Source organism: Salmo trutta, chromosome 15 (assembly GCF_901001165.1).
Source record: "Salmo trutta chromosome 15, fSalTru1.1, whole genome shotgun sequence".
NCBI lineage: Eukaryota > Metazoa > Chordata > Actinopteri > Salmoniformes > Salmonidae > Salmo > Salmo trutta.
The window spans coordinates 11,500,018-11,523,884 of NC_042971.1; the positions used below are offsets into that span (position 1 = coordinate 11,500,018).

The 23,867-nt window shown below is 42.0% G+C and overlaps 1 protein-coding gene across 3 annotated transcripts; it reads left to right on the forward strand.

Moving 5' to 3' along the window:
• The first annotated feature begins 5,915 nt into the window (after positions 1 to 5,915).
• LOC115148480 (lymphocyte cytosolic protein 2) lies at positions 5,916 to 23,479 on the forward strand. 3 transcript variants are annotated; one of them, XM_029690395.1, is made up of 22 exons: positions 5,916 to 5,976; positions 10,621 to 10,902; positions 11,051 to 11,113; positions 11,246 to 11,292; positions 11,483 to 11,548; positions 11,645 to 11,673; positions 11,797 to 11,837; positions 11,968 to 12,172; positions 14,708 to 14,805; positions 14,905 to 14,965; positions 15,080 to 15,181; positions 15,268 to 15,293; positions 15,607 to 15,626; positions 15,880 to 15,984; positions 16,440 to 16,464; positions 17,443 to 17,455; positions 17,585 to 17,660; positions 17,774 to 17,817; positions 17,948 to 18,033; positions 21,669 to 21,743; positions 21,999 to 22,148; positions 22,489 to 23,479. In XM_029690395.1, the coding sequence occupies exons 2-22, from the start codon at positions 10,825 to 10,827 to the stop codon at positions 22,624 to 22,626; spliced, it is 1,548 nt and encodes a 515-aa protein (XP_029546255.1). In that variant the 5' UTR covers positions 5,916 to 5,976; positions 10,621 to 10,824; the 3' UTR covers positions 22,627 to 23,479. The 3 variants fall into 3 exon arrangements, with proteins under 3 accessions (XP_029546255.1, XP_029546256.1, XP_029546257.1); XM_029690396.1 differs by lacking the exon at positions 5,916 to 5,976 and adding an exon at positions 8,546 to 8,560; XM_029690397.1 differs by lacking the exons at positions 5,916 to 5,976; positions 21,999 to 22,148; positions 22,489 to 23,479 and having other exon boundaries at positions 10,267 to 10,902; positions 17,948 to 18,133.
• The last annotated feature ends 388 nt before the right edge of the window (positions 23,480 to 23,867 follow it).

The window sequence follows — 23,867 nt, forward strand, 5'->3', positions numbered from 1 at the left end:
GAACACAATATATGGTCAATACTTAGCATGTAGGTTTCTCACTTATGGGCTGCACAAATTGGAAATTGGGGGAGGGGAATGGGCGCAGTTTATGCAAACTAAAAACTGTCGTATTTACTATGGTTAAAGTGTAGAGTTTTTGGGGACATTATTGTTACATTACTGTAGTATTTACTACAGTTTCTTTGCGGATAATACTGTAGTATTTACTATAGTATTCTACAGTATACTACAACATTCTATAGTAAGTACTACACATGATCGAGGGATACTACAGTGTGCTATTCTACAGTATACAGTGCAGACCACTTCACTTTTTCCACATTTTGTTACGTTACAGCCTTATTCTAAAATGTATTACATTATTATTTTTACTAATCAATCTACACACAATACCCCATATCGACAAAGCGAAAACTGTTTTTTTTATGTTTGCTAATGAATAAAAAACAAATAACAGAAATACCTTATTTACATAAGTATTCAAACCCTTTGCTATGAGGCAAAAAATGTTTCCATTGATCATCCTAAGAATATTTCTACAACTTGATTGGAGTCCACCTGTGGTAAATTAGATTGATTGGTACTGAATATGAAAGGCACACACTTATCTATAAGGTCCCACAGTTGACAGTGCATTTCAGAGCAAAAACCAAGCCATGAGGTCAGAGGAATTTTCCATAGAGTTCGAGACAGGATTGTGTCGAGGCACAGATCAGGGGAAGGGTACCAACACATTTCCGCAGCATTGAAGGTCCCCAAGAACAGTGGCCTCCATCATTCTTAAATGGAAGAGGTTAGGAACCATCAAGACTCTTCCTAGAGCTGGCCGCCCGGCCAAACTGAGCAATCGGGGGAGAAGGGCCTTGGTCACTGAGGTGACCAAGTACCCGATGGTCACTCTGACAGAGCTTCAGAGTTCCTCTGTGGAGATGGGAGAACTTACCAGAAGGACAACCATCTCTGCAGGAATCCACCAATCAGGCCTTTACGTTACAGTGGCCACACAGAAGCCCCTCCTCAGAAAAAGGCACATTACCGGCTTGGAGTTTGCCAAAAGGCACCTAAAGGACTCTCAGCCCATGAGAAACAAGATTCTCTCGTCTGATGAAACCAAGATTGAATCTTTGGCCTGAATGCCAAGCATCACGTCTGGAGGAAACCTGGCACCATCCCTACGGTGAAGCATGGTGGTGGCAGCATCATGCTGTGGGGATGTTTTTCAGCGGAAGGGACTGGGAGACTAGTCAGGTTCGAGGGAAAGATGAACGAAGCAAAGTACAGAGATATCCTTGATGAAAACCTGCTCCAGAGCGCTCAGAACCTCAGACTGAGGTGAAGGTTCTTCTTCCAACAGGACAATGACCCTGAGCACACAGCCAAGACAGCGCAGGAGTGGCTTCAGGACAAGTCTCAATGTGCTTGAGTGGCCCAACCAGAGCCCGGGCTTGAACCTGATCGAACATCTCTGGAGAGACCTGAAAATAGCTGTGCAGCGATGCTCCCCATCCAACTTGACAGAGCTTGTAAGTAACTGCAGAGAAGAATGGGAGAAACTCCCCAAATACAGGTGTGCGAAGCCTGTAGCGTCATACCCAAAAAGACTTGAAGCTGTAATTGCTGCCAAAGGTGCTTCAACAAAGTACTGCGTAAAGGGTCTGAATACTTACGTAAATGGAATTTTTCAGTATTTTATTTTTAATAAATGTGAGAAAAAAATCGAAACCTGTTTTTTCTTTGTCATTATGTGGTATTGTGTGTTGATTGATTTGTAGATTGATGAGAGGAAAACTATTTAAAACACTTTAGGATAAGGCTGTCAAGGGGGTCAGAATACTTTCCGATGGCCTTTGAAATTGGGACTCCAGCATCAAGTCCGTGATCCTATAGCCCGCAGTGAGATGGCTGCAGCTGCATAACCCAGTAAGATCACACTGATATAGTCTGCATAGTCCTGGACAGAAATGTAGGTCAATAAGAGTTACTCTCTCTGCTTATAATACATACCTAAATCCTGAATTTGAGTATGGTATGTGACTGGTTCACACCTGTGATGGGTAGGAGGCAGAGGTTTGACTGACGATGCCTTGCTGGTCCCAGACCCAGTGACAAGCCAGAGGGTAGATTAGTTCTGAGAAAACAAGAACACTCTCAACACAAGCCATATAACAAACCTCACCTCAAAAGTATTGAGTGGAGAGAAAGTGGCCCAAACAACATGGTTTTAGAATCAGTGAGTGAGAATACCTGAGAAAACATATGCAGGTTTGAGTAGGATACTTTCTAAATGTAATTGGTTACAGTTACTACACTGCTCAACACTTAAACAACACAATGTAACTCCAAGTCAATCACACTTCTGTGAAATCAAACTGTCCACTTAGGAAGCAACACTGATTGACAATAAATTTCACATGCTGTTGTGCAAATGGAATAGACAACAGGTGGAAATTATAGGCAATTAGCAAGACACCCCAATAAAGGAGTGGTTCTGCAGGTGGTGACCACAGACCACTTCTCAGTTCCTATGCTTCCTGGCTGATGTTTTGGTCACTTTTGAATGCTGGCGGTGCTTTCACTCTAGTGGTAGCATGAGACGGAGTCTACAACCCACACAAGTGGCTTAGGTAGTGCAGCTCATCCAGGAAGGCACATCAATGCAAGCTGTGGCAAGAAGGTTTGCTGTGTCTGTCAGCGTAGTGTCCAGAGCATGGAGGCGCTACCAGGAGACAGGCCAGTACATCAGGAGACGTGGAGGAGGCCGTAGGAGGGCAACAACCCAGCAGCAGGACCGCTACCTCCGCCTTTGTGCAAGGAGGAGCAGGAGGAGCACTGCCAGAGCCCTGCAAAATGACCTCCAGCAGGCCACAAATGTGCATGTGTCTGCTCAAACGGTCAGAAACAGACTCCATGAGGGTGGTATGAGGGCCCGACGTCCACAGTTGGGGGTTGTGCTTACAGCCCAACACCGTGCAGGACGTTTGGCATTTGCCAGAGAACACCAAGATTGGCAAATTCGCCACTGGCGCCCTGTGCTCTTCACAGATGAAAGCAGGTTCACACTGAGCACATGTGACAGACGTGACAGAGTCTGGAGACGCCGTGGAGAACATTCTGCTGCCTGCAACATCCTCCAGCATGACCGGTTTGGCGGTGGGTCAGTCATGGTGTGGGGTGGCATTTCTTTGGGGGGGATGCACAGCCCTCCATGTGCTCGCCAGAGGTAGCCTGACTGCCATTAGGTACCGAGATGAGATCCTCAGACCCCTTGCGAGACCATATGCTGGTGCGGTTGGCCCTGGGTTCCTCCTAATGCAAGACAATGCTAGACCTCATGTGGCTGGAGTGTGTCAGCAGTTCCTGCAAGAGGAAGGCATTGATGCTATGGACTGGCCCGCCCGTTCCCCAGACCTGAATCCAATTGAGCACATCTGGGACATCATGTCTCGCTCCATCCACCAACTCCACGTTGCACCACAGACTGTCCAGGAGTTGGCGGATGCTTTAGTCCAGGTCTAGGAGGAGATCCCTCAGGAGACCATCCGCCACCTCATCAGGAGCATGCCCAGGCGTTGTAGGGAGGCCATACAGGCACGTGGAGGCCACACACACTACTGAGCCTCATTTTGACTTGTTTTAAGGACATTACATCAAAGTTGGATCAGCCTGTAGTGTGGTTTTCCACTTTAATTTTGAGTGTGACTCCAAATCCAGACCTCCATGGGTTGATAAATTGGATTTCCATTGATTATTTTTGTGTGATTTTGTTGTCAGCACATTCAACTATGTAAAGAAAAAAGCATTTAATTAGATTATTTCATTCATTCAGATCTAGGATGTGTTATTTTAGTGTTCCCTTTATTTTTTTGAGCAGTATAGTTACCTTGTAATCAGTAATGTAATTTCTGGATTACTTTCAGTTGTTTTTTGATTACTTTCCCCTTATGCGTTAGGAGAAGACAAAAATGATCCATCAAACACATTTAGGGTGTCATCATAGTGGTCTCTCACTTGTGGTCAGATTCGCTCAGGTGGAACAAACTTAAACTTGCGCCTTTTTTCAGTGCTGAATTGAATGTCATTGTGAAAACAGTAAGGTACCATAATGTATTTTTTTGCAAACATCTGAATTTTAAAGTAATCAACAAGTTATCATATATATTTTTTTAAGTATCTGTAATCTGATTACAATATTTTTGCCTTTAACGTAACACCCCAACCCTGCACCCCAACCCTATCAGTTACATCCCAACCCTGCAGATAATTGGTGGGTTCTGTTCTCTAGTTGGCAGCCCCTAGTGCCAGAGTAGTGGCCACAGCACAGCGAACATAGTTGAAGAAGTGCACCATGTGTTATCCACTGTGTGGAAGAATTGGGTTCTGATAAAAGTGTTGTGCTCCCCAAAGGCAAATGCAGGGCCAGCAAGATGACAACTGTGAAAGCAAAAAATGGATGGAAAAGGGGTTAAAACTTTGTGAACTTTGCTTTACCCGTTAGGCCTATTGTTTTGTTAGTTGTATTGCATAAAAGCATGACTACTTTTTTCCAGGAGATTTAAAGATCTTCATGATCTAAACAGTCACCTACTCATTTTCTCCTTTGACCTGTAAATATAGTTCACAAACTCCTACTTTGCCACATCAGTCACCAGGAAGTGGAAACTGTGGTATTGAAACAACTGCTGTCAAGACAGCAAGCAGCATGCATGCTATTGCTACTGCACTAACATGCAAGCATATTGCTTACAACCTGTTTATGGGTTGGTGTCAGTGGAGGCATGTGAGCATTTGACAGCTACAGTAGCCTGAAATATCAGTCTCATTTTTTGGATGTGATTCTTGATTCTTCATAGATTAAACACTCACACAATGATCTTCTTCAAAGTTAACATTTACATATTGCAAAAGGTGTTATTGAAGATGCTTCCCCAAAAAATTCAAAGGTGGGTGTGCAGCTCAAGATAAGTGCCCCCCCACCACCCACCATTGGAAACAAATTGTGAAAACGTTCGATTTGTTTTCAACTGTCTGCTACATTTTTTTATATGACATTGGAGACGTTCTTTGGACCTGTCTTGCCGGCGTCCACAAACGCAAGCCCAAACTTGAGTCATGTGCAATCCTAGTTGTAGCTACAGTTATAATATTTTTTTAATCCACAAATAAGAGCTTTTACTGTATATGGCAAGGTAAACAATCCAGGATAAAATTATCAAATTTACAAAGAGGGAAAGACGTAGGAAGACTATCCGTACCAAACTTTAAGTTGCATCTCCAGGCACTGGCATTTCGCCCCATCCTAAATTGGTTTAGACATGATTATTCTGCCCCTGGCTGAGTACAGAGAGAAATATGGTGTCTCCTATTGCCCTGGAGGAGGTGGTCTTCACTGATATATCCCTTAAACAATGTAAACTATGCTTTGGTCCTATTATTGTTCACACAATCTCTATTTGGAGAAACATTGAAAAGCAATGTAACTGGGAATCAAAATTGCATGCCCCTACTCCAATATCTCACAATAATGCCTTGCGATCTGGAGGCCGGCCTTTTGCATCACCCCAATCGTCCATACCCTTACCGATATCATGGACAGTAACGCTTTTATAACATTCCAAGATTTGAAAGATACATACACATTACCAGGCAACTCTTTTTTTCTATATTTACAATTTTGGACAGCTGTGCTGGTTTGGGAAACCCAACTACCCAATCATCCAATGATGGGATTTAAAAATAAATTATCCGGACTCCCGAAAGGACTGATCTCTATAATATGTATAAACACATTTTGGAAAGCTTATATTAAAAAAGTATTGTCCATAGTCCTAATTGAATCCGAACAACCCTTTAACTGGAACCGAATATGGAAAAATATGAACTTGGCATCCCGTAATCCAAACCATCAACATTTCAAGTTTGTTCCCAGACTGTATTTAACACCAACGAAAAGTTTTACGGTGTCCCCTAAATCAGGTAGGCATATTCCTTCATAGGATGTGGGAGTGCACTGCAGTTAAATGCTTCTGCGGCAAAGTTACAAAATTACTTTTGATTTGCAGGAATGTAAATATTCAATGCTTTGCATCTATTATGTTACTTAACGTTGATAGCCCCTTCAATCTCTCAATCAATCAGAGAAGATTACGGCTGGTAGGCAGCACTTCTGGGGAAAATGTTTTTGTCTCTTAAGATGGCAACCAACCCACTCTCTCCCGTTTAACCAGTGGATACAGTTACAATTACAAGTTATAACATTAGAATTATCAACAGCGAGAATTAATGGTGCTAGTCGAATGGTGGAAGACGGGTTGGGAAACGTGGTTTCCAGGTGGGGAGGGAGGATGTGGTCGGGTGGATGGTGACTGAGGTGGGGAATGGGTTGGGGTTATCTTTGTATGTATTTCTTTGATTGTTTTTGTACCTCTAACCCCCCCCCCACCCCTCTGAAAAAAGAATGATAGCACAAATAGCTACTAGCAGGTTCGATAGCGCAACCATTAGCTAACTATGCAATGACAAACAAGCAAGTAGCTAGCTAAACAAATAGCTACAAGTATAAGCACATTAGCTATGTGTTTTTCTCGTTATCAGGCTCGTGAGTGACTGCTTGTGATGGCGGCAGACACGATACATCGATTCTGGTGCTTCTATTACATCAAAGAACCTTACCTGTGTGATTAGCTAGCTACGTAATAATGGCCTCCGCCGAGGAGCGTGCGAAAGGCCTGTGTGACTGGCCTTGGTCTTGGACCTTGTTTACACCTTTTTTTCTTCTTTTTTTTAGGAGGTAGATCAGCTTTAATATTGTGGATAGATTGTAGCCTCCATCAATGTAATTTTTTTGCATCATTTCCAATCCCCCATATATTGTTGGGTAAATATATACAGTGGCTTGCAAAAGTATTCATTCACCTTGGCATTTTTCCTATTTTGTTGCCTTACAACCTGGAATTAAAATATATTTTGGGGGGGGTTGTATCATTTGATTTACACAACATGCCTACCACTTTGAAGATGCGACATTTTTTATTTATTGTGAAACAAACAAGAAATAAGACAAAAAAACGGAAAACTTGAGCGTGCATAACTATTCACCCCCCCAAAGTCAATACTTTGTAGAGCCACCTTTTGCAGCAATTACAGCTGCAAGTCTCTTGGGGTATGTCTCTATAAGCTTGGCACATCTAGCCACTGGGATTTTTGCCCATTCTTCAAGGCAAAACTGCTCCAGCTCCTTCAAGTTGGATGGGTTCCGCTGGTGTACAGCAATCTTTAAGTCATACCACAGATTCTCAATTGGATTGAGTTCTGGGCTTTGACTAGGCCATTCCAAGACATTTAAATGTTTTCCCTTAAACCACTCGAGTGTTGCTTTAGCAGTATGCTTATGGTCATTGTCCTGCTGGGAGGTGAACCTCGGTCCCAGTCTCAAATCTCTGGAAGACTGAAACAGGTTTCCCTCAAGAATTTCCCTGTATTTAGCACCATATATCATTCCTTCAATTCTGCCAAATTCCCAGTCCCTGCCGATGAAAAACATCCCCACAGCTTGATGTTGACACCACCATGCTTCACTGTGGGGATGGTATTCTCGGGGTGAGGAGAGGTGTTGGGTTTGCACCAGACATAGCGTTTTCCTTGATGGACAAAAAGCAAAGTTTTTGTCTCATCTGACCAGAGTACCTTCTTCCATATGTTTGGGGAGTCTCCCACATGCCTTTTGGCGAACACCAAACGTGTTTGCTTATTTTTTTCTTTAAGCAATGGCTTTTTTCTGGCTACTCTTCTGTAAAGCCCAGCTCTGTGGAGTGTACGGCTTAAAGTGGTCCTATGGACAGATAGTCCAATCTCCACTGTGTAGCTTTGCAGCTCCTTCAGGGTTATCTTTGGTCTCTTTGTGCCTCTCTGATTAATGCCCTCCTTGCCTGGTATGTGAGTTTTGGTGGGTGGCCCTTTCATGGCAGGTTTGTTGTGGTGCTATATTCTTTCAATTTTTTAATAATGGATTTAATGGTGCTCTGTGGGATGTTCAAAAGTTTCTAATATTTTTTTATAACCCAACCCTGATCTGTACTTCACCACAACTTTATCCCTGACCTGCTTGGAGAGCTTCTTGGTCTTCATGGTGGCGCTTGCTTGGTGGTGCCCCTTGCTTAGTGGTGTTGCAGACTGGGGCCTTTCAGAACAGGTGTATATATAATGAAATCATGTGACAGATCATGTGACACTTAGATTGCTCACAGGTGGACTTTATTTAACTAATTATGTGACTTCTGAAGGTAATTGGTTCAACCAGATGCTATTTAGGGGCTTCATCTTTTATTTTTTCATTTTTTTCACCTTTATTTAAGCAGGTAGGTCAGTTGTGAACAAGTTCTCATTTACAACTGCTACCTGGCCAAGATAAAGCAAAGCAGTGCAACAAAAACAACAACACAGAGTTGTTTGGCAGCATGAGTGAAGGAGGCTTTGTTGTGAAATAGGAAGCCGATTCTAGGACAACAGGCCCTCCGATTTGACACACTGAACTCTATCTGAGAAGTAGTTGGTGAACCAGGTGAGGCAGTCATTTGAGAAACCAAGGCTATTGAGTCTGCCGATAAGAATGCGGGGATTGACAGAGTCGAAAGCTTTGGCCAGGTGATGAAGATGGCTGCACAGTACTGTCTTTTATCGATGGCGGTTATGATATTGTTTAGAACCTTGAGCGTGGCTGAGGTGCACCCATGACCAGCTCGGAAACCAGATTGCATAGCGGAGAAGGTACGATGGTATTTGAAATGGTCGGTGATCTGTTTGTTAACCTCTCTGGGCCAGTGGGACGTTAGCGTCCCACCCTATTCAACAGCCAGTGGAATCACGGGGCGCGAAATACAAATACCTCAAAAATGCTATAACTTCAATTTCTCAAACATATGACTATTTTACACCATTTGAAAGATAAGACTCTCGTTAATCCAACCATGTTGTCCGATTTCAAAAAGGCTTTACGGCGAAAACAAAACATTAGATTATGTCAGGAGAGTACCCAACCAAAAATAATCACACAGCCATTTTCAAAGCAAGCATATATGTCACAAAAACCAAAAACACAGCTAAATGCAGCACTAACCTTTGATGATCTTCATCAGATGACACTCCTAGGACATTATGTTATACAATACATGCATGTTTTGTTCAATCAAGTTCATATTTATATCAAAAACCAGCTTTTTACATTAGCATGTGATGTTCAGAACTAGCATACCCACCGAAAACTTCCGGTGAATTTACTAAATTACTCATGATAAACGTTGACAAAATACATAGCAATTATTTTAAGAATTATAGATACAGAACTCCTTTATGCAAACGCTATGTCAGATTTTAAAATAGCTTTTCGGCGAAAGCACATTTTGCAATATTCTGAGTACATAGCTCAGCCATCACGGCTAGCTAATTTGACACCCACCAAGTTTGGGGTAGGGGTAGCCAGGTGGAAAGCATGGGTTTCCATATACATACACATACATGTATTTGTATGTACATATACATACATACAAATACACATACATGTATAAATATATATATATATGGGGTAGGGGTAGCCAGGTGGAAAGCATGGGTTTCCATATACATACACATACATGTATTTGTATGTACATATACATACATACAAATACACATACATGTATAAATATATATATATGTACGTATTTTTTTGTTGTATTTTCCTTTATTATTTCCCGCAAACCCTACCACCCCACCCCTTGGAGTAAACTAATAAAGGCTTACACATAGTATATACATTTTACGGACACAATCTATTTTTCAACAGTTTTATTTTGTTTGTCTTTAGTCCTTGCCTTCCTCTAACCTCCACCTTTCCCATCTATTTGTGATGTCCATCCAGTTTGATTTCCACTTGCCACATATTTTTATCTGTGCTATTTCACAAAACTCTGAATCTATATACATTTTACATTTGTTATCTTGTTGTTATTAGTCACACCCTTCAGCTCCATTCAAACCCTTCCCATCTACCTCTTAACACCATCCATATTGGATTTCTATTTGCCATATATTTCTCAACTTTGTTTACAAGTTAATGACCTTGCTGAAGTCTCAAATCATTGTAGTAATAGCAGCCATTTATGTGAATTGTGTGTGTGTGGGGGGTGGGGTGGGGGGTCCAAGGGGGATGGAGGGGGGTTTAGTGAGTGTCATTAGGCATATTGTGTAGGTTATGCTCCTAGCTATGTTAACTGGTATTTTTCTTACAAGGGTCTGTACTTCCCCTTGCTGTTGCCACCACTACTGTCATCATCAACAGGAAACGCAAGAGGAAGTTTGCTTTCTTTCTTTTCTCAGAGCTCTCAGAGAACGGACTAGCTTTTAAGATATTGACATTTAAATGTATATGTTGCTGTTGTCTGGACTTCAGATCATACATAACTCTTGGTGAATGGATTTCATCACCTACCAGCCACTTGACATCACACCTGACACGATTTCACAGAATAGATTTTTTTTCTACTTTTGCTCTCAGATAGCACTTGTGGTGGGTGTTGTTCTGCCTCTTTTCTGTGTTGTGAAAGAGTGATATCTTCCCATTTTATTTCTCTGAACACTGTTCAGGCTGCACACTTCCTCCGCACAGCGCCAGACAGAGCATTGCCAAGGGTGTCGCAGAAAGATACAAGGAGCCATTTTCTGACAGGCCTCAAAGTCAAACATGGCTATGGATATGACTGCCCCGTAACAGAGGAGGTTTCCCAGCCAGCTGTCTTTCAAAGGAGTTGGTAAATACTTCATTTATATTCAGAAGACAGAGGGGAAACAATGAGTTTTGACAGAGTGCCATCCAAGTCAGAGGTCATGGGCTGGAATCCACACCAATTGTCAGACTACATGAGGAGGGTAAGTCATTTTCAGGTTAATTTTGCACCTTTTGTTGACAGTTCACAACCTGTAAAAGCTTTCCTTAATTTCTCTGTCATACAACATCATATTCAAAGCTGTTTCACAGTGTCCATATTAATTCCTTTTTTTTTTTCTTTTTTTATAGTTGGAGTTAAGTGGATGTGACAAAGTCATCGTGAAATGTAACATAAATGGGCAAAGGTTCTTGGTAAGAGATATGAAGTAAATGTGTGTCCCTTTTCCCACGTGTTCCTAGTTGGACTGGAAGACAAAATAATTAATCTTTGGACTGTCATGTAATATATCACTTGATGGAAATACTTAATCTATCATTTTGTAGAACATGAGTGAAAATGACATTCAGAAATTCCCCAAAGTCCATTCACCGTGAGTATTTCATAAATTTCTCTTGAATTTTGTTAAACTGAACATTTCAACAATTACATCAAACCATTTTTACATGCTCACACGGAAAACCAGCATAGGCACCCAGGTAGACTAAGCACCCTGAAAAAGTACTCCACTTTTGGGTAAGGCAAAATATTGACTGCCACAATGTTGTCTGCTCTTTTTACAGACTTATCTCCAAAATATGCTGTGAAATCAACAGGAAAGAAGAAAAAAGGCCATTCTTTACTAAAAGGTGTGCACTTCTTGCAATTCTTAGCTATTAAACTTTAGTAGTTTAATTCAAAGCAATATCCAAGCACAATCTTGCTCTCCTCTGTATTTTCTCCAGATCTGCGGCACCAAAATATCATGAACCAGGTATGTATTATTTAGAATTTGAAAGCATAGACCTTACCCTAGATCAAGTTATTATGATTGACATAGAAGCAATTGGACCATGATAAATGGGAAATTTTACCATTCTACTGCTACCTACTGCAGATACATCACAAGAGGTTCAGCCCTGGGGACCTGATGAATTTGTAAGTCTGTATTTGGCTATGTTACTTTACTGCATTCCATTCCTCCCTGTTTAATTAATCTCAAGTCTTGTTCCTCTCTGGATTATTTATCTTTTCATCAGTATTTAACTTGGTTGTCTGTCACTCCCAGGATGAGGTGAGTGACGATGACTATGAAAGCCCAGATGCTGATGATGATGACGGCAGTGTGGGCGATTATGAGTCACCAACAGAGGGGCCGGAGGTTGGAGGTGAGGACAGTGACAACGACTATGAGCCACCTCCGTCTGAGCCGCCTGATGAGATTCCCCATAAACTCTGTGTTGCCAAGCGCATGGCTGAAGATGACTACATTGGTACGGAGACGTCAGTACAACACTGCCATGCAAAACTGCTCTCACAAAGGACATATGTTGCCACTTTGTATTGTCCCACATTGATTACAATTTGTGTGTGTCTGTCTGTCTGTCTGTCTGTCTGTCTGTCTGTCTGTCTGTCTGTCTGTCTGTCTGTCTGTCTGTCTGTCTGTCTGTCTGTCTGTCTGTCTGTCTGTCTGTGTCTATCTATCTATCTGTCTGTGTCTATCTATCTATCTGTCTGTGTCTATCTATCTATCTGTCTGTGTCTATCTATCTATCTGTCTGTGTCTATCTATCTATCTGTCTGTGTCTATCTATCTGTCTGTGTCTATCTATCTATCTGTCTGTGTCTATCTATCTGTCTGTGTCTATCTATCTATCTGTCTGTCTGTGTCTATCTATCTATCTGTCTGTCTGTGTCTATCTATCTATCTATCTGTCTGTGTCTATCTATCTATCTGTCTGTGTCTATCTATCTATCTATCTGTCTGTGTCTATCTATCTATCTATCTGTCTGTGTCTATCTATCTATCTATCTGTCTGTGTCTATCTATCTATCTATCTGTCTGTGTCTATCTATCTATCTGTCTGTGTCTATCTATCTATCTGTCTGTGTCTATCTATCTATCTGTCTGTGTCTATCTATCTATCTGTCTGTGTCTATCTATCTATCTGTCTGTGTCTATCTATCTATCTGTCTGTGTCTATCTATCTGTCTGTCTGTCTGTGTCTATCTATCTGTCTGTCTGTCTGTGTCTATCTATCTGTCTGTCTGTCTGTGTCTATCTATCTGTCTGTCTGTGTCTATCTATCTATCTATCTGTCTGTGTCTATCTATCTATCTATCTGTCTGTGTCTATCTATCTATCTATCTGTGTCTATCTATCTATCTATCTATCTGTGTCTATCTGTATCTGTCTATCTATCTATCTGTATCTGTCTGTCTGTCTGTCTGTCTGTCTGTCTATCTGTATCTGTGTCTATCTATCTGTCTGTCTGTCTATCTGTATCTGTCTGTCTATCTGTATCTGTCTGTCTGTCTATCTGTCTGTCTGTATCTGTCTGTCTGTCTGTCTGTCTGTCTGTCTATCTGTATCTGTCTCTGTCTATCTGTATCTGTCTCTGTCTATCTGTATCTGTCTGTCTGTCTATCTGTATCTGTCTGTCTGTCTATCTGTATCTGTCTCTGTCTATCTGTATCTGTCTGTCTATCTGTATCTGTCTGTCTGTCTGTATCTGTCTGTCTATCTGTATCTGTATATCTGTCTATCTGTATCTGTCTGTCTATCTGTATCTGTCTGTATCTATCTGTATCTGTCTGTCTGTCTATCTGTATCTGTCTGTCTGTCTATCTGTATCTGTATCTGTCTATCTGTATCTGTCTATCTGTATCTGTCTATCTGTATCTGTCTATCTGTATCTGTCTGTATCTATCTGTCTGTCTGTCTGTATCTATCTGTATCTGTCTGTCTATCTGTCTGTCTATCTATATCTGTATCTGTCTATCTGTATCTGTCTGTCTATCTGTCTGTCTATCTATATCTGTATCTGTCTATCTGTATCTGTCTATCTGTATCTGTCTATCTGTATCTGTCTATCTGTATCTGTCTGTATCTGTCTGTATCTGTCTATGTGTATCTGTCTGTATCTGTCTATGTGTATCTGTCTGTATCTGTCTGTATCTGTCTGTATCTGTCTGTATCTGTCTATGTGTATCTGTCTGTGTATCTGTATCTATCTGTATCTGTCTGTCTATCTGTATCTGTATCTGTATCTATCTGTATCTGTCTGTCTATCTGTATCTGTCTGTATCTGTATCTGTCTATCTGTATCTGTCTGTATCTGTCTATCTGTATCTGTATCTATCTGTATCTGTCTGTCTATCTGTATCTGTCTGTATCTGTATCTGTCTATCTGTATCTGTCTGTATCTGTCTATCTGTATCTGTATCTATCTGTATCTGTCTGTCTATCTGTATCTATCTATCTATCTATCTGTGTCTGTCTGTCTGTCTGTCTGTCTGTCTGTCTGTCTGTCTGTCTGTCTGTCTGTCTGTCTGTCTGTCTGTCTGTCTGTCTGTCTGTCTGTCTGTCTGTCTGTCTGTCTGTCTGTCTGTCTGTCTGTCTGTCTGTCTGTCTGTGTCTGTGTCTGTGTCTGTGTCTGTCTGTATCTGTCTGTCTGTATCTGTCTGTCTGTATCTGTCTGTCTGTATCTGTCTGTCTGTATCTGTCTGTCTGTATCTGTCTGTATCTGTCTGTCTGTATCTGTCTGTCTGTATCTGTCTGTCTGTATCTGTCTATCTGTATCTGTCTATCTGTCTATCTGTATCTGTGTATCTGTCTATCTGTATCTGTCTGTATCTGTCTATCTGTATCTGTCTGTATCTGTCTATCTGTATCTGTCTATCTGTATCTGTCTGTATCTGTCTATCTGTATCTGTATCTGTCTGTCTGTATCTGTCTGTCTGTATCTGTATCTGTCTGTCTGTATCTGTCTGTCTGTCTATCTGTATCTGTCTGTATCTGTCTCTAGATAGCTGTACTGCGGTGCGGGCTACTACAAGGCAACCACCTCCACCACCTCAACGCCCTGGGCCTGGTCCTCCACTCCCCTCCGCCAGTCGCCCTAGTGTGAGTATGTCCCCTCTGACTGCACCCCTCTTTCACTCCTCCACTCTCTCTCCTTTCACTCAGTCCTTCATCATTACGTTAAACTCCTTGTTTCTGCAGCTAGTGGAGCCTCCCCCGCCCAGAAGGGAGCAATCTCCCCAGCGCCCTGGCAGACTCCCTGGTAAGACTAAGTGTACACACTGGAATGTTAGTATCTCACTATAAATATAGCATTTAACACTTTTTAGTCACTTGTATTGATTTTTACCTTGTCTTTTCATGTTGTCTTTTAAAGTGCCCGCTCCTTTCTCAAGTGCTCCTCCTGCTCCACTGGTTGACCGCAGAATAAAGCCCACCAAACTGGATCGAACAAACCTTAATGAATCTCCAATACCAGGTACTCTCACACCAATCTTAACCTAGCAAGCAAAAGTTGACTACAGCAGTTGTCTGTTCTTACACCTGCTCTGTTTGTCCACACAGCAAGGAAGTTGAACACAACAGATAGGGTGAGAATTACATTTGATTATGTTCTAATTTGTCCTATATTGTGTCCAAACAACTTTCTTCTCATCCCTACATCATCGCTCAATGTCAAGTGAAGACAAATATACACATATATCTTTTATGTGCTTGCTGAAGTTATATTTAGCTTTTTTTATAACTGTTATATTTAGCTTTTTTATAACTGTATACATTTTAGCTAGGAGCATGTCTACATGTGAGTGTTTAAAGGCCATCCCAGAATCTTTACTAATAGTTTGATATAGGTAGATTTCACAATGAAGTATATGACATGTTTGTTTTTCCTCACACACACAGCCTGCTCCACATTTATGGAGGTAAAGAAGTCTTCTTTTTTTGTGTATTGCTTTCCTTCATATGTCTTCTCTCAATTCGATTTCATATCATTGACAATGCACCGCCTTCCATGTTTGAATTGTGACTGCACATGTGCATTTGTGCCACATTTGTTGTACATACACTCAGTTCTATAACTGTACCTTTCTCAAGAAACGAAACAAGCTACAACTGAAATGCTCACTACTCTGACCAGTATGGGAACCTCTGACTTCACGTCCCATCTATTTCCAGGCCTCAGGCAGAAGAGAGGAGTCCGGACCCTCCCAGGATGCCCAAACCTCCCCTCCCTCTGTCAGCTAGAGTCATCAGGAGCAGCTCGTCGGTGGGCAACAGCAGGTCTGCACTGCATCGAGCTTCCCTTCATGCTCCATACAGCACAGCTCCAGACACATTATGTCATATACACTACATATCAGCTGATCCTTAAATAAACACACTGTGGTTCCGTGGTTAGGGAAGTACAGCACACTCCATCAGGAATACATGGGGTGGAGGAATGGAACTGTGGTTGTTTAGTTAGCGGGAGCTATTTGAGCTGGGGTGAATCACTGCCACAGATCACTCCTTTGTAGGACCTTTGCTTGTGGTGCAAAGGAGAAGCTCTCTGCATCACGATATGTGTATCATTTTAGTATTACCCTTCCAGTTTTCCGTCTGTGTTTCATTTGATTTGTTGGCTGTTGCACATATTTGGCTAAATCTTTGTGCTCGCTTACTCAGTTTAACCCTAATTAGAAATATGCAAGTGAATATAACAACTCATTCATCTGTAATTTCCATTTCTGTTGCAGATATGTGCCTGGTGCAAGAAATGAGGTAAGGCTATTTCACTGGATCACTACAACGGTAGAAGTTTTTTATTTTTATTTTACCTTTATTTTACCAGGTAAGTTGACTGAGAACACATTCTCATTTACAGCAACAACCTGGGGAATAGTTACAGTGGAGAGGGGATGAATGAGCCAATTGTAAACTGGGGATGATTAGGTGACCGTGATGGTACGAGGGCCAGATTGGGAATTTAGCCAGGACACCAGGGTTAACACCCTTACTCTTACGATAAATGCCATGGGATCTTTAGGGACCACAGAGTGTCAGGACACCCGTTGAAAGTCCCATCTGAAAGCGGCACCCTACACAGGGCAATCACTTCCCTGGGGCATTGTTTTTTTTAAGACCAGAGGAAAGGGTGCAGCATCTGGTTCATTCAGGGACCAACCTGGACCAACCCTGCTTAGCTTCAGAAGTAATCCAGCAGTGGGATGCAGGGTGCTAATAAGGATTTTGAAACTGTGTATTTAGCTTCACTAAACCTCTACTTATTCCTGGTTCTAACATGCGTCCTTTGTCCTGATCTTGTCCACATTATGATTGTGCCCACATTTTTTGCCAGGTGTAGTGAGAAAATAAAAGACGCATTGTGATCAGATCTTCCTGACCACTCATTGTGTCTGGATATCTTGCAAGTGTAGATGGATCTGGATAGTGAAAACATTTAAATCATCATTATCCCGCCCTCTAAAATCATTGACAGGTGGCATGTGTCTTTAAATAAAAAAATATGATATATCCCTTCAAATAATAACCAGGAAATCTGGTCACAATGCGGACATAGTGAACGGATAAAATACATATTTAATACCATGTGTGGACTCGTATCTGGAAAAAGTGGGCACAATCAGAACGTGGACAAGGTCAAAACAAAGAACTCATGTTAGCACCAGGTATAAACGGGGCTTGAGAAAAGGCTGTAGTCCCACCTCATACCCTGTTTCTCTCTTATGTCATCAACAGGTACGAAAGGAAGGTAAGCCATTTTCTAAAAGCTTTTTCTTCTTGTATAAGGGAACTTTACATTATTCTTCATCCTGTTTTACCCTGAAGGACTATGCAGTATGTCTTTCATTCACATAATGATTATATGTATCTCTTCTAGTGTCCATGGCCAAATCCTTCAACTCCAACACATTTCCTAGACCAGGGCTCCCTACACCAACCTTACATTCAGACTGGTAAGATCAGTTGAAAATGGCTTATACGGAGGACATAACTTTGCAGAGGTGATGGAATTCAAAGGTTAACATTTGAATGGTAATCTGTAAACTCTTGTTCCGTCTCTCTCCAGCTTGCCACCTAATATCGCTACAACTGCTTCAAGACTGCAGGCATGTGAGTACTGTATTTTCACTTCAGTCCCCACTCTACTCTGGTAAATGGAACTGTGTGACTCACAACTTACAACTATGACTCACAACTTCTCGATTGATATCTGATTGGATTCTCCTTTTTCCTTTCTAAGCTTTCTCACACAGGAGCAAGATTATGCCCGTGCCGTCACCTGTGCAAGCTTCTATGCCTCCACCGGCAGACCTAGAGGATGAACAGGTGACCTACCATACAGACAGCCCGACAGACAGACAGATTCTCGAACATGAACGTACTTACGTTGGACCTGCTCTAGTGATGCAATGACTTGCATAGCTCAGTAGGTGGCGACATTGTATTGTTCTTCTTTATTTTATTTTGTATTTTTTTATTTCACCTTTATTTAACCAGGTAGACTAGTTGAGAACAAGTTCTCATTTACAACTGCGTCCTGGCCAAGATAAAGCAAAGCAGTGTGACACAAACAACAACACAGAGTTACACATGGAATAACTTCTAAGGGAGTACTGTAGATTCTGGCTGCAGCCCCTAGTCTCAATTGCTGCAGTGTCTATGAGCAGAGCCCTTTGACTCAATGTGAGACAGTCAGCTCCTATTGAATCAATCAAATATTTCAGTAGGCCCTCATACAGTACTGTATGTGCAAATAATGGTAATTTTGTGCATTTAATCAATCATTCAATCAAATGTATTTATAAAGCCCTTCTTACATCAGCAGATGTCACAAAGTGCTGTACAGAAACCCAGCCTAAAACCCCAAACAGCAAGCAATGCAGATGTAGAAGCACAGGGGCTAGGAAAAACTCCCTAGAAAGGCAGGAACTTAGGAAGAAACCTAGAGAGGAACCAGGCTCTGAAGGGTGGCCAGTCCTCTTCTGGCTGTGTCTGGTGGAGATTATAAGTGTACATGGCCATTAAGGCCAGATTGTTCTTCAAGATGTTCAAATGTTCATAGATGACCAGCAGGGTTGTAGAGGATGCAACAGGTCAGTGCCTCAGGACTAAATGTTAGTTAACTTTTCATAGCCGAGCATTCAGAGGTCGAGACAGCAGGTGCGGTAGAGAGAGAGAGAGATTTTCAAAACAGCAGGTCTGGGACAAGGTAGCACGTCCGATGAACATAGGCGCAGGCAGAACTGTTGAAACTGGAGCAGCAGCACGACCAGGTGGACTGGGGACAGCCAGGAGTCATCAGGCCAGGTAGTCCTGAGGCATGGTCCTAGAGCTCAGGTCCTCCGGGAGGGGAGGGACAGCGAGAGAATTAGAGGGAGCATACTTAAATTCACACAGGACAACAGATAAGACAGGAGAATTACACCGGATACAGTGCATTCATTTATTACGTGACAGGCTTATTCTAAAATGGATTAAATCGTTTTTTTCCCTCGTCAATCTATACAGAATACCCCATAATGACAAAGCAAAACATATTTTTAGAAATGTTTGCAAATTTAGAAGAAAAATAAGAAAGAAATATCACAAGTATTTAGACCCTTTACTCGTTACTTTGTGGAAGAGCCTTTGGCAGTGATTACAGCCTTGTGTCTTCTTGGGTATGATGCTACAAGCTTGGCACACCTGTATTTGGGGAGTTTCTCCCATTCTTTACTGCAGATCTTCTCAAGCTCTGTCAAGTTGGATGGGGAGCATCGCTGCACAGCTATTTTCAGGTCTCTCCAGAGATGTTCAATTAGGTTCAAGTCTGGGCTCTGACATTCAGAGACTTGTCCCGAAGCCACTCCTGCATTGTCTTGGCTGTGTGCTTAGGGTCGTTGTCCTGTTGGAAGGTGAACCTTCGACCCAGTCTGAGGTCCTGAGCGCTCTGGAGCAGGAGGATCTCTCTGTACTCTGCTCCCTTCATCTTTCCCTCGATCCGGACTAGTCTCCCAGTCCCTGCCGCTGAAAAACATCCCCACAGTATGATGCTGCCACCACTATGCTTCACTGTAGGGATGGTGCCAGGTTTCCTCCAGACATGACGTTTGGCATTCAGGCCAAAGAGTTCAATCCTGTTTTCATTAGACCAGAGAATCTTGTTTCTCATGGTCTGAGAGTCATTTAGATGCCTTTTGGCAAACTCAAAGTGGGCTGTCTTGTGCCTTTTACTGAGGAGTGGCTTCCGTCTGGCCACTACCATAAAGGCCTGATTGGTGGAGTGCTGCAGAGATGATTGTCCTTCTACTCTGGAGCTCTGTCAGAGGGACCATTGGATTCTTGGTCACTTCCCGGACCAAAGCCCTTCTCCCCCGATTGCTCAGTTTGGCCTGGCGGCCAGCTCTAGGAAGTCTTGGTGGTTCCAAACTTCTTCCATTTAAGAATGATGGAGGCCACTGGGTTTTTGGGGACCTTAAATGCTGCAGAAATGTTTTGGTACCTTTCCCCAGATCTGTGCCTCGACACAATCCTATCTCAGAGCTCTACAGACAATTCCTTCTACCTCATGGCTTGGTTTTTGCTCTGACATGCACTGTCAACTGTGGGACCTTATATAGACAAGTGTGTGCCTTTCCAAATCATGTCCAATCAATTTAATTTACCACAGGTGGACTCCGGTCAAGTTGTAGAATCATCTGAAGGATGATCAATGCAAACAGAATGCACCTGAGCTCAATTTCTAGTGTCATATTAAAGGGTCTGAATACTTATGTTTTTTCTTTTCGCTTTGTCATTATGGGATTTTGTGTGTAGATTGATGAGGATTTTTATTTATTTAATCCATTTTAGAATAAGGCTGTAACATAACATGTGGGAAATGTCAAGTGGGACACTGTGGCCCCGCCCGACGATTCCCCCGGACAGGGCCAACCAGGCAGGATATAACCCCACCCACTTTGCAACAGCACAACCCCTACACCACTAGAGGGATATCAACAGACTACCAACTTACTACCCTGAGACAAGGCTGAGTATAGCCCACGAAGATCTCCTCCGACGCACAAGCCCGACGGGGAGCAAAACCAGACAGGAAGATAATGTCTGACTCAACCCACTCAAGTAACACACCCCTCCTAGGGACAGCATGGAAGAGCACTAGTAAGCCAGTGACTCAGCCCTCGTAATAAGGTCAGAAGCAGAGAATCCCAGTTGAGAGAGGGAACCCGGGCAGGCAGAGACAGCAAGGGCAGTTTGTCGCTCCAGTACCTTGCCGTTCAACTTCGCCAGACTACACTTAATCATAGGACCTACTGACCTATTGAAGAAATGAGTCTTCAGTAAAGACTTTAAGGTCGAGACCGAGTCTGCGTCTCTCACATGGATATGCAGACCATTCCATAAAAATTGAGCTCTGTAGGAGAAAACCCTGCCTCCAGCTGTTTGCTTAGAAATGCTAGAGACAATAAGGAGGCCTGGGTCTTGTGACCGTAGCATACGTGTAGGTATGTACGGCAGGACCAAATCGGAGAGATAGGTAATGCTTTGTAGGTTAGCAGTAAAACCTTGAAATCAGCCCTAGCCTTAACAGGAAGCCGGTGTAGAGACGCTAGCACTGGAGTAACATGATACATTATTTTGGTTCTAGTCAGGATTCTAGCAGCCGAGTCTAGTACTAACTGAAGTTAATTTAGTGCTTTATCCGGGCAGCCGGAGAGTGTGACAAAAGCATGGATTAGCTTTTCTGCACATTTTTGGACAAAAAGTTTCTGATTTAGGCAATGTTACGAAGATGGAAAAAAATATTCTTGATAGGTTCGTAAAAGACGACAAGTCACTTCCATTGAAACATTTGGAAACGTTGCAAACGCAGCAATTGTTGTTGTGACATGGTTTTTGTCTGAATCCTATTACAGAAATTAGTAACAGGTCACAAATCCCATATGATGGATGTGTGATCGTGTTCCTGTGTGAATGTGTAGGACATGAACCCTCAGTGGTACGTCGGCCAGGTGACACGGGGCCAAGCGGAGGGCTGCCTCAAACGGGTCAATAAGGTGAGGCGTCTTCTGCTGCCAATATCGCTCACACACCTGGTTGACTGTAATAACTCTCGTTCATGCACTGTACTTACAGATTCATCGTGACAATGGTTTTTGAAGGGGACAAGGAAATATCATATATAGTCCAATGTTCAAAATGACAATATTATTTCAATAAAAATGTATAGTTCACCAGTGCTCTGTGGTGATAGAATACAACACAAACACCACTATGATGAGCAGTGTTTTTCTGTTTCATTTGCTGATTAGGATGGTGCATTCCTGGTACGAGACAGTTCTAAGCGCTCGTCCATCCAGCCCTATACGCTCATGGTGCTTTACCAGGACAAAGTCTACAATATCCAGATTCGCTGCGAACAGAATGAGTTTCTGCTGGGAACTGGTCTTAAAGGCTCAGAGGTACACAATATCTACCTCATTCATCCTGACTAAGGCTAGGAGTTGTTCCTGATCAGGTCAAATGGTCAAAAATAAATTCATAGCCCTAATTATGACCAGTCAGAGTAACATGTGTAATTCTATATCATATTAGCAAGCACTCTGAGGATGACGTAGTGAGCTTTGTGAACTGAATCCATGCATCTGTAATCTGAAAGTTTGTTATGAAGTGCTTTTTGCCCCAAAATCAACTAGAAGATTTGATTAGATGTACAGCCTTCTGACATGTATGTTTCAGCTTCTGTTATGATACGGCTGAATGAACCCCTGCTAATGGATGGGTTCCTGTTTTATGTTTCAGACCTTTCCGATGGTGGCACACATCATCAACCATTACAGACAGCAACCACTTCTGCTGATTGATGCTAAGAACCGTGAATCAGGTCAGCAGAACCAGTGTCCCCTGATCTACCCAGCAGGTCTCCGTCCATCCTTTTAACAGAAACCTGGGGGAGGGAGAACAATAACATGGAGCAATAGTCAAGATTGGCATTGGTTTTAATAAAAGAATACCACTAACATTATGGGGGAATGAATTATGCAACCTTTGAATTCCAGTTCATTGTCTTTACATGTACAGTCATTTAATGTAAAGCCAAGTAACTCTTGGATGAAGAGTACGCCACTGTCAACTGTTTACGCGATGGACTTCAAAAAGAAAAGTCACAATATTTGTCGTTTTTTTTCTCTACTTATGTATTTATTTGAGTACGGAGACCACAGAATCTGAAAATGTCCATGTGCGTTGCTCTCTGTTATTTTCCTGTTACAAGCCTAGATAGCAGCAAGATCTGCTGTGAATCAGAACCAGCATACATTATCCAAGTAAGGAAATAGTGGGGTAAACAGTCAATCACTACTGCTGAGCTTTCGTAATATGGAATTGATTGGCTTCCAAATAAAACAGTATTTCTTTCCTGCATGGTTAAATGAAAGCAATATTATTTAATTTCTGACACTGTATGTTCCTTTATGTTGCTGTCTTTACTGTTTAAACAATCTTTGAATTTTCTTATTGGAAACTTGTGGCAGAAATTCTACAAATCATTGGTCATTGATGGCGGCACACTAGAAAAACTTCACTGACCTCTGTGCCAAATTCTGCCCAGCTTTTTCATTGACTTTTGTTTGCCTGAAACATAGACGATGACAAAAGGGTTGTCTCACTGCTGATCTGGTAGTGTAATATTAATACCAGTTCCAAAAAAATGTAAACATGTTGCATCTGCACCACTAACCTGTTGTAAAACATAATGCCTCATAATCTGTGTATAAAAGCTTTATGTCCCTAATCTCAGATTTGTTTGTTATAATTTACACAAGCCTTACATTAGTGTAATACATGTTAAACCTGACTCCTCTGCCTAGAGAGAAGATTTAAAGCGTACAGTATGTAAAATACAATAGCAGACAATATAACCCTCCTGGAGAGACAGACATGCTGTTGTGTCTGTGTCAGCACAGGAGGAGAGGATTACATCAATCACACTAACTGCCATCCTTGGCAGCCTACAAGATTTTTTTTCCTGGAAATGAATCATAGAACACTTAACCTGTCCTTGCAGGCAACTTGAGAGAGACAACTCTGAGCTGATAAGGTGGGATATATCTTTGGGAGGAACAAATAATGAAGAGCAAAAACTACCCAACTGCCACATGCCTCTGTTTGCCCAAATTCAG

What these genes read in the sequence shown, in the direction of transcription:
- LOC115148480 (XM_029690395.1), top strand. Translation starts at nt 10,825, where the DNA reads ATGAGTTTTGACAGAGTGCCATCCAAGTCAGAGGTCATGGGCTGGAAT. An exon ending in CCTGGGGACCTGATGAATTT is followed by an intron (nt 11,838 to 11,967) that starts GTAAGTCTGTAT and finishes TGTCACTCCCAG; the next exon opens with GATGAGGTGAGTGACGATGA. An exon ending in CTGGTCTTAAAGGCTCAGAG is followed by an intron (nt 22,149 to 22,488) that starts GTACACAATATC and finishes TTTATGTTTCAG; the next exon opens with ACCTTTCCGATGGTGGCACA.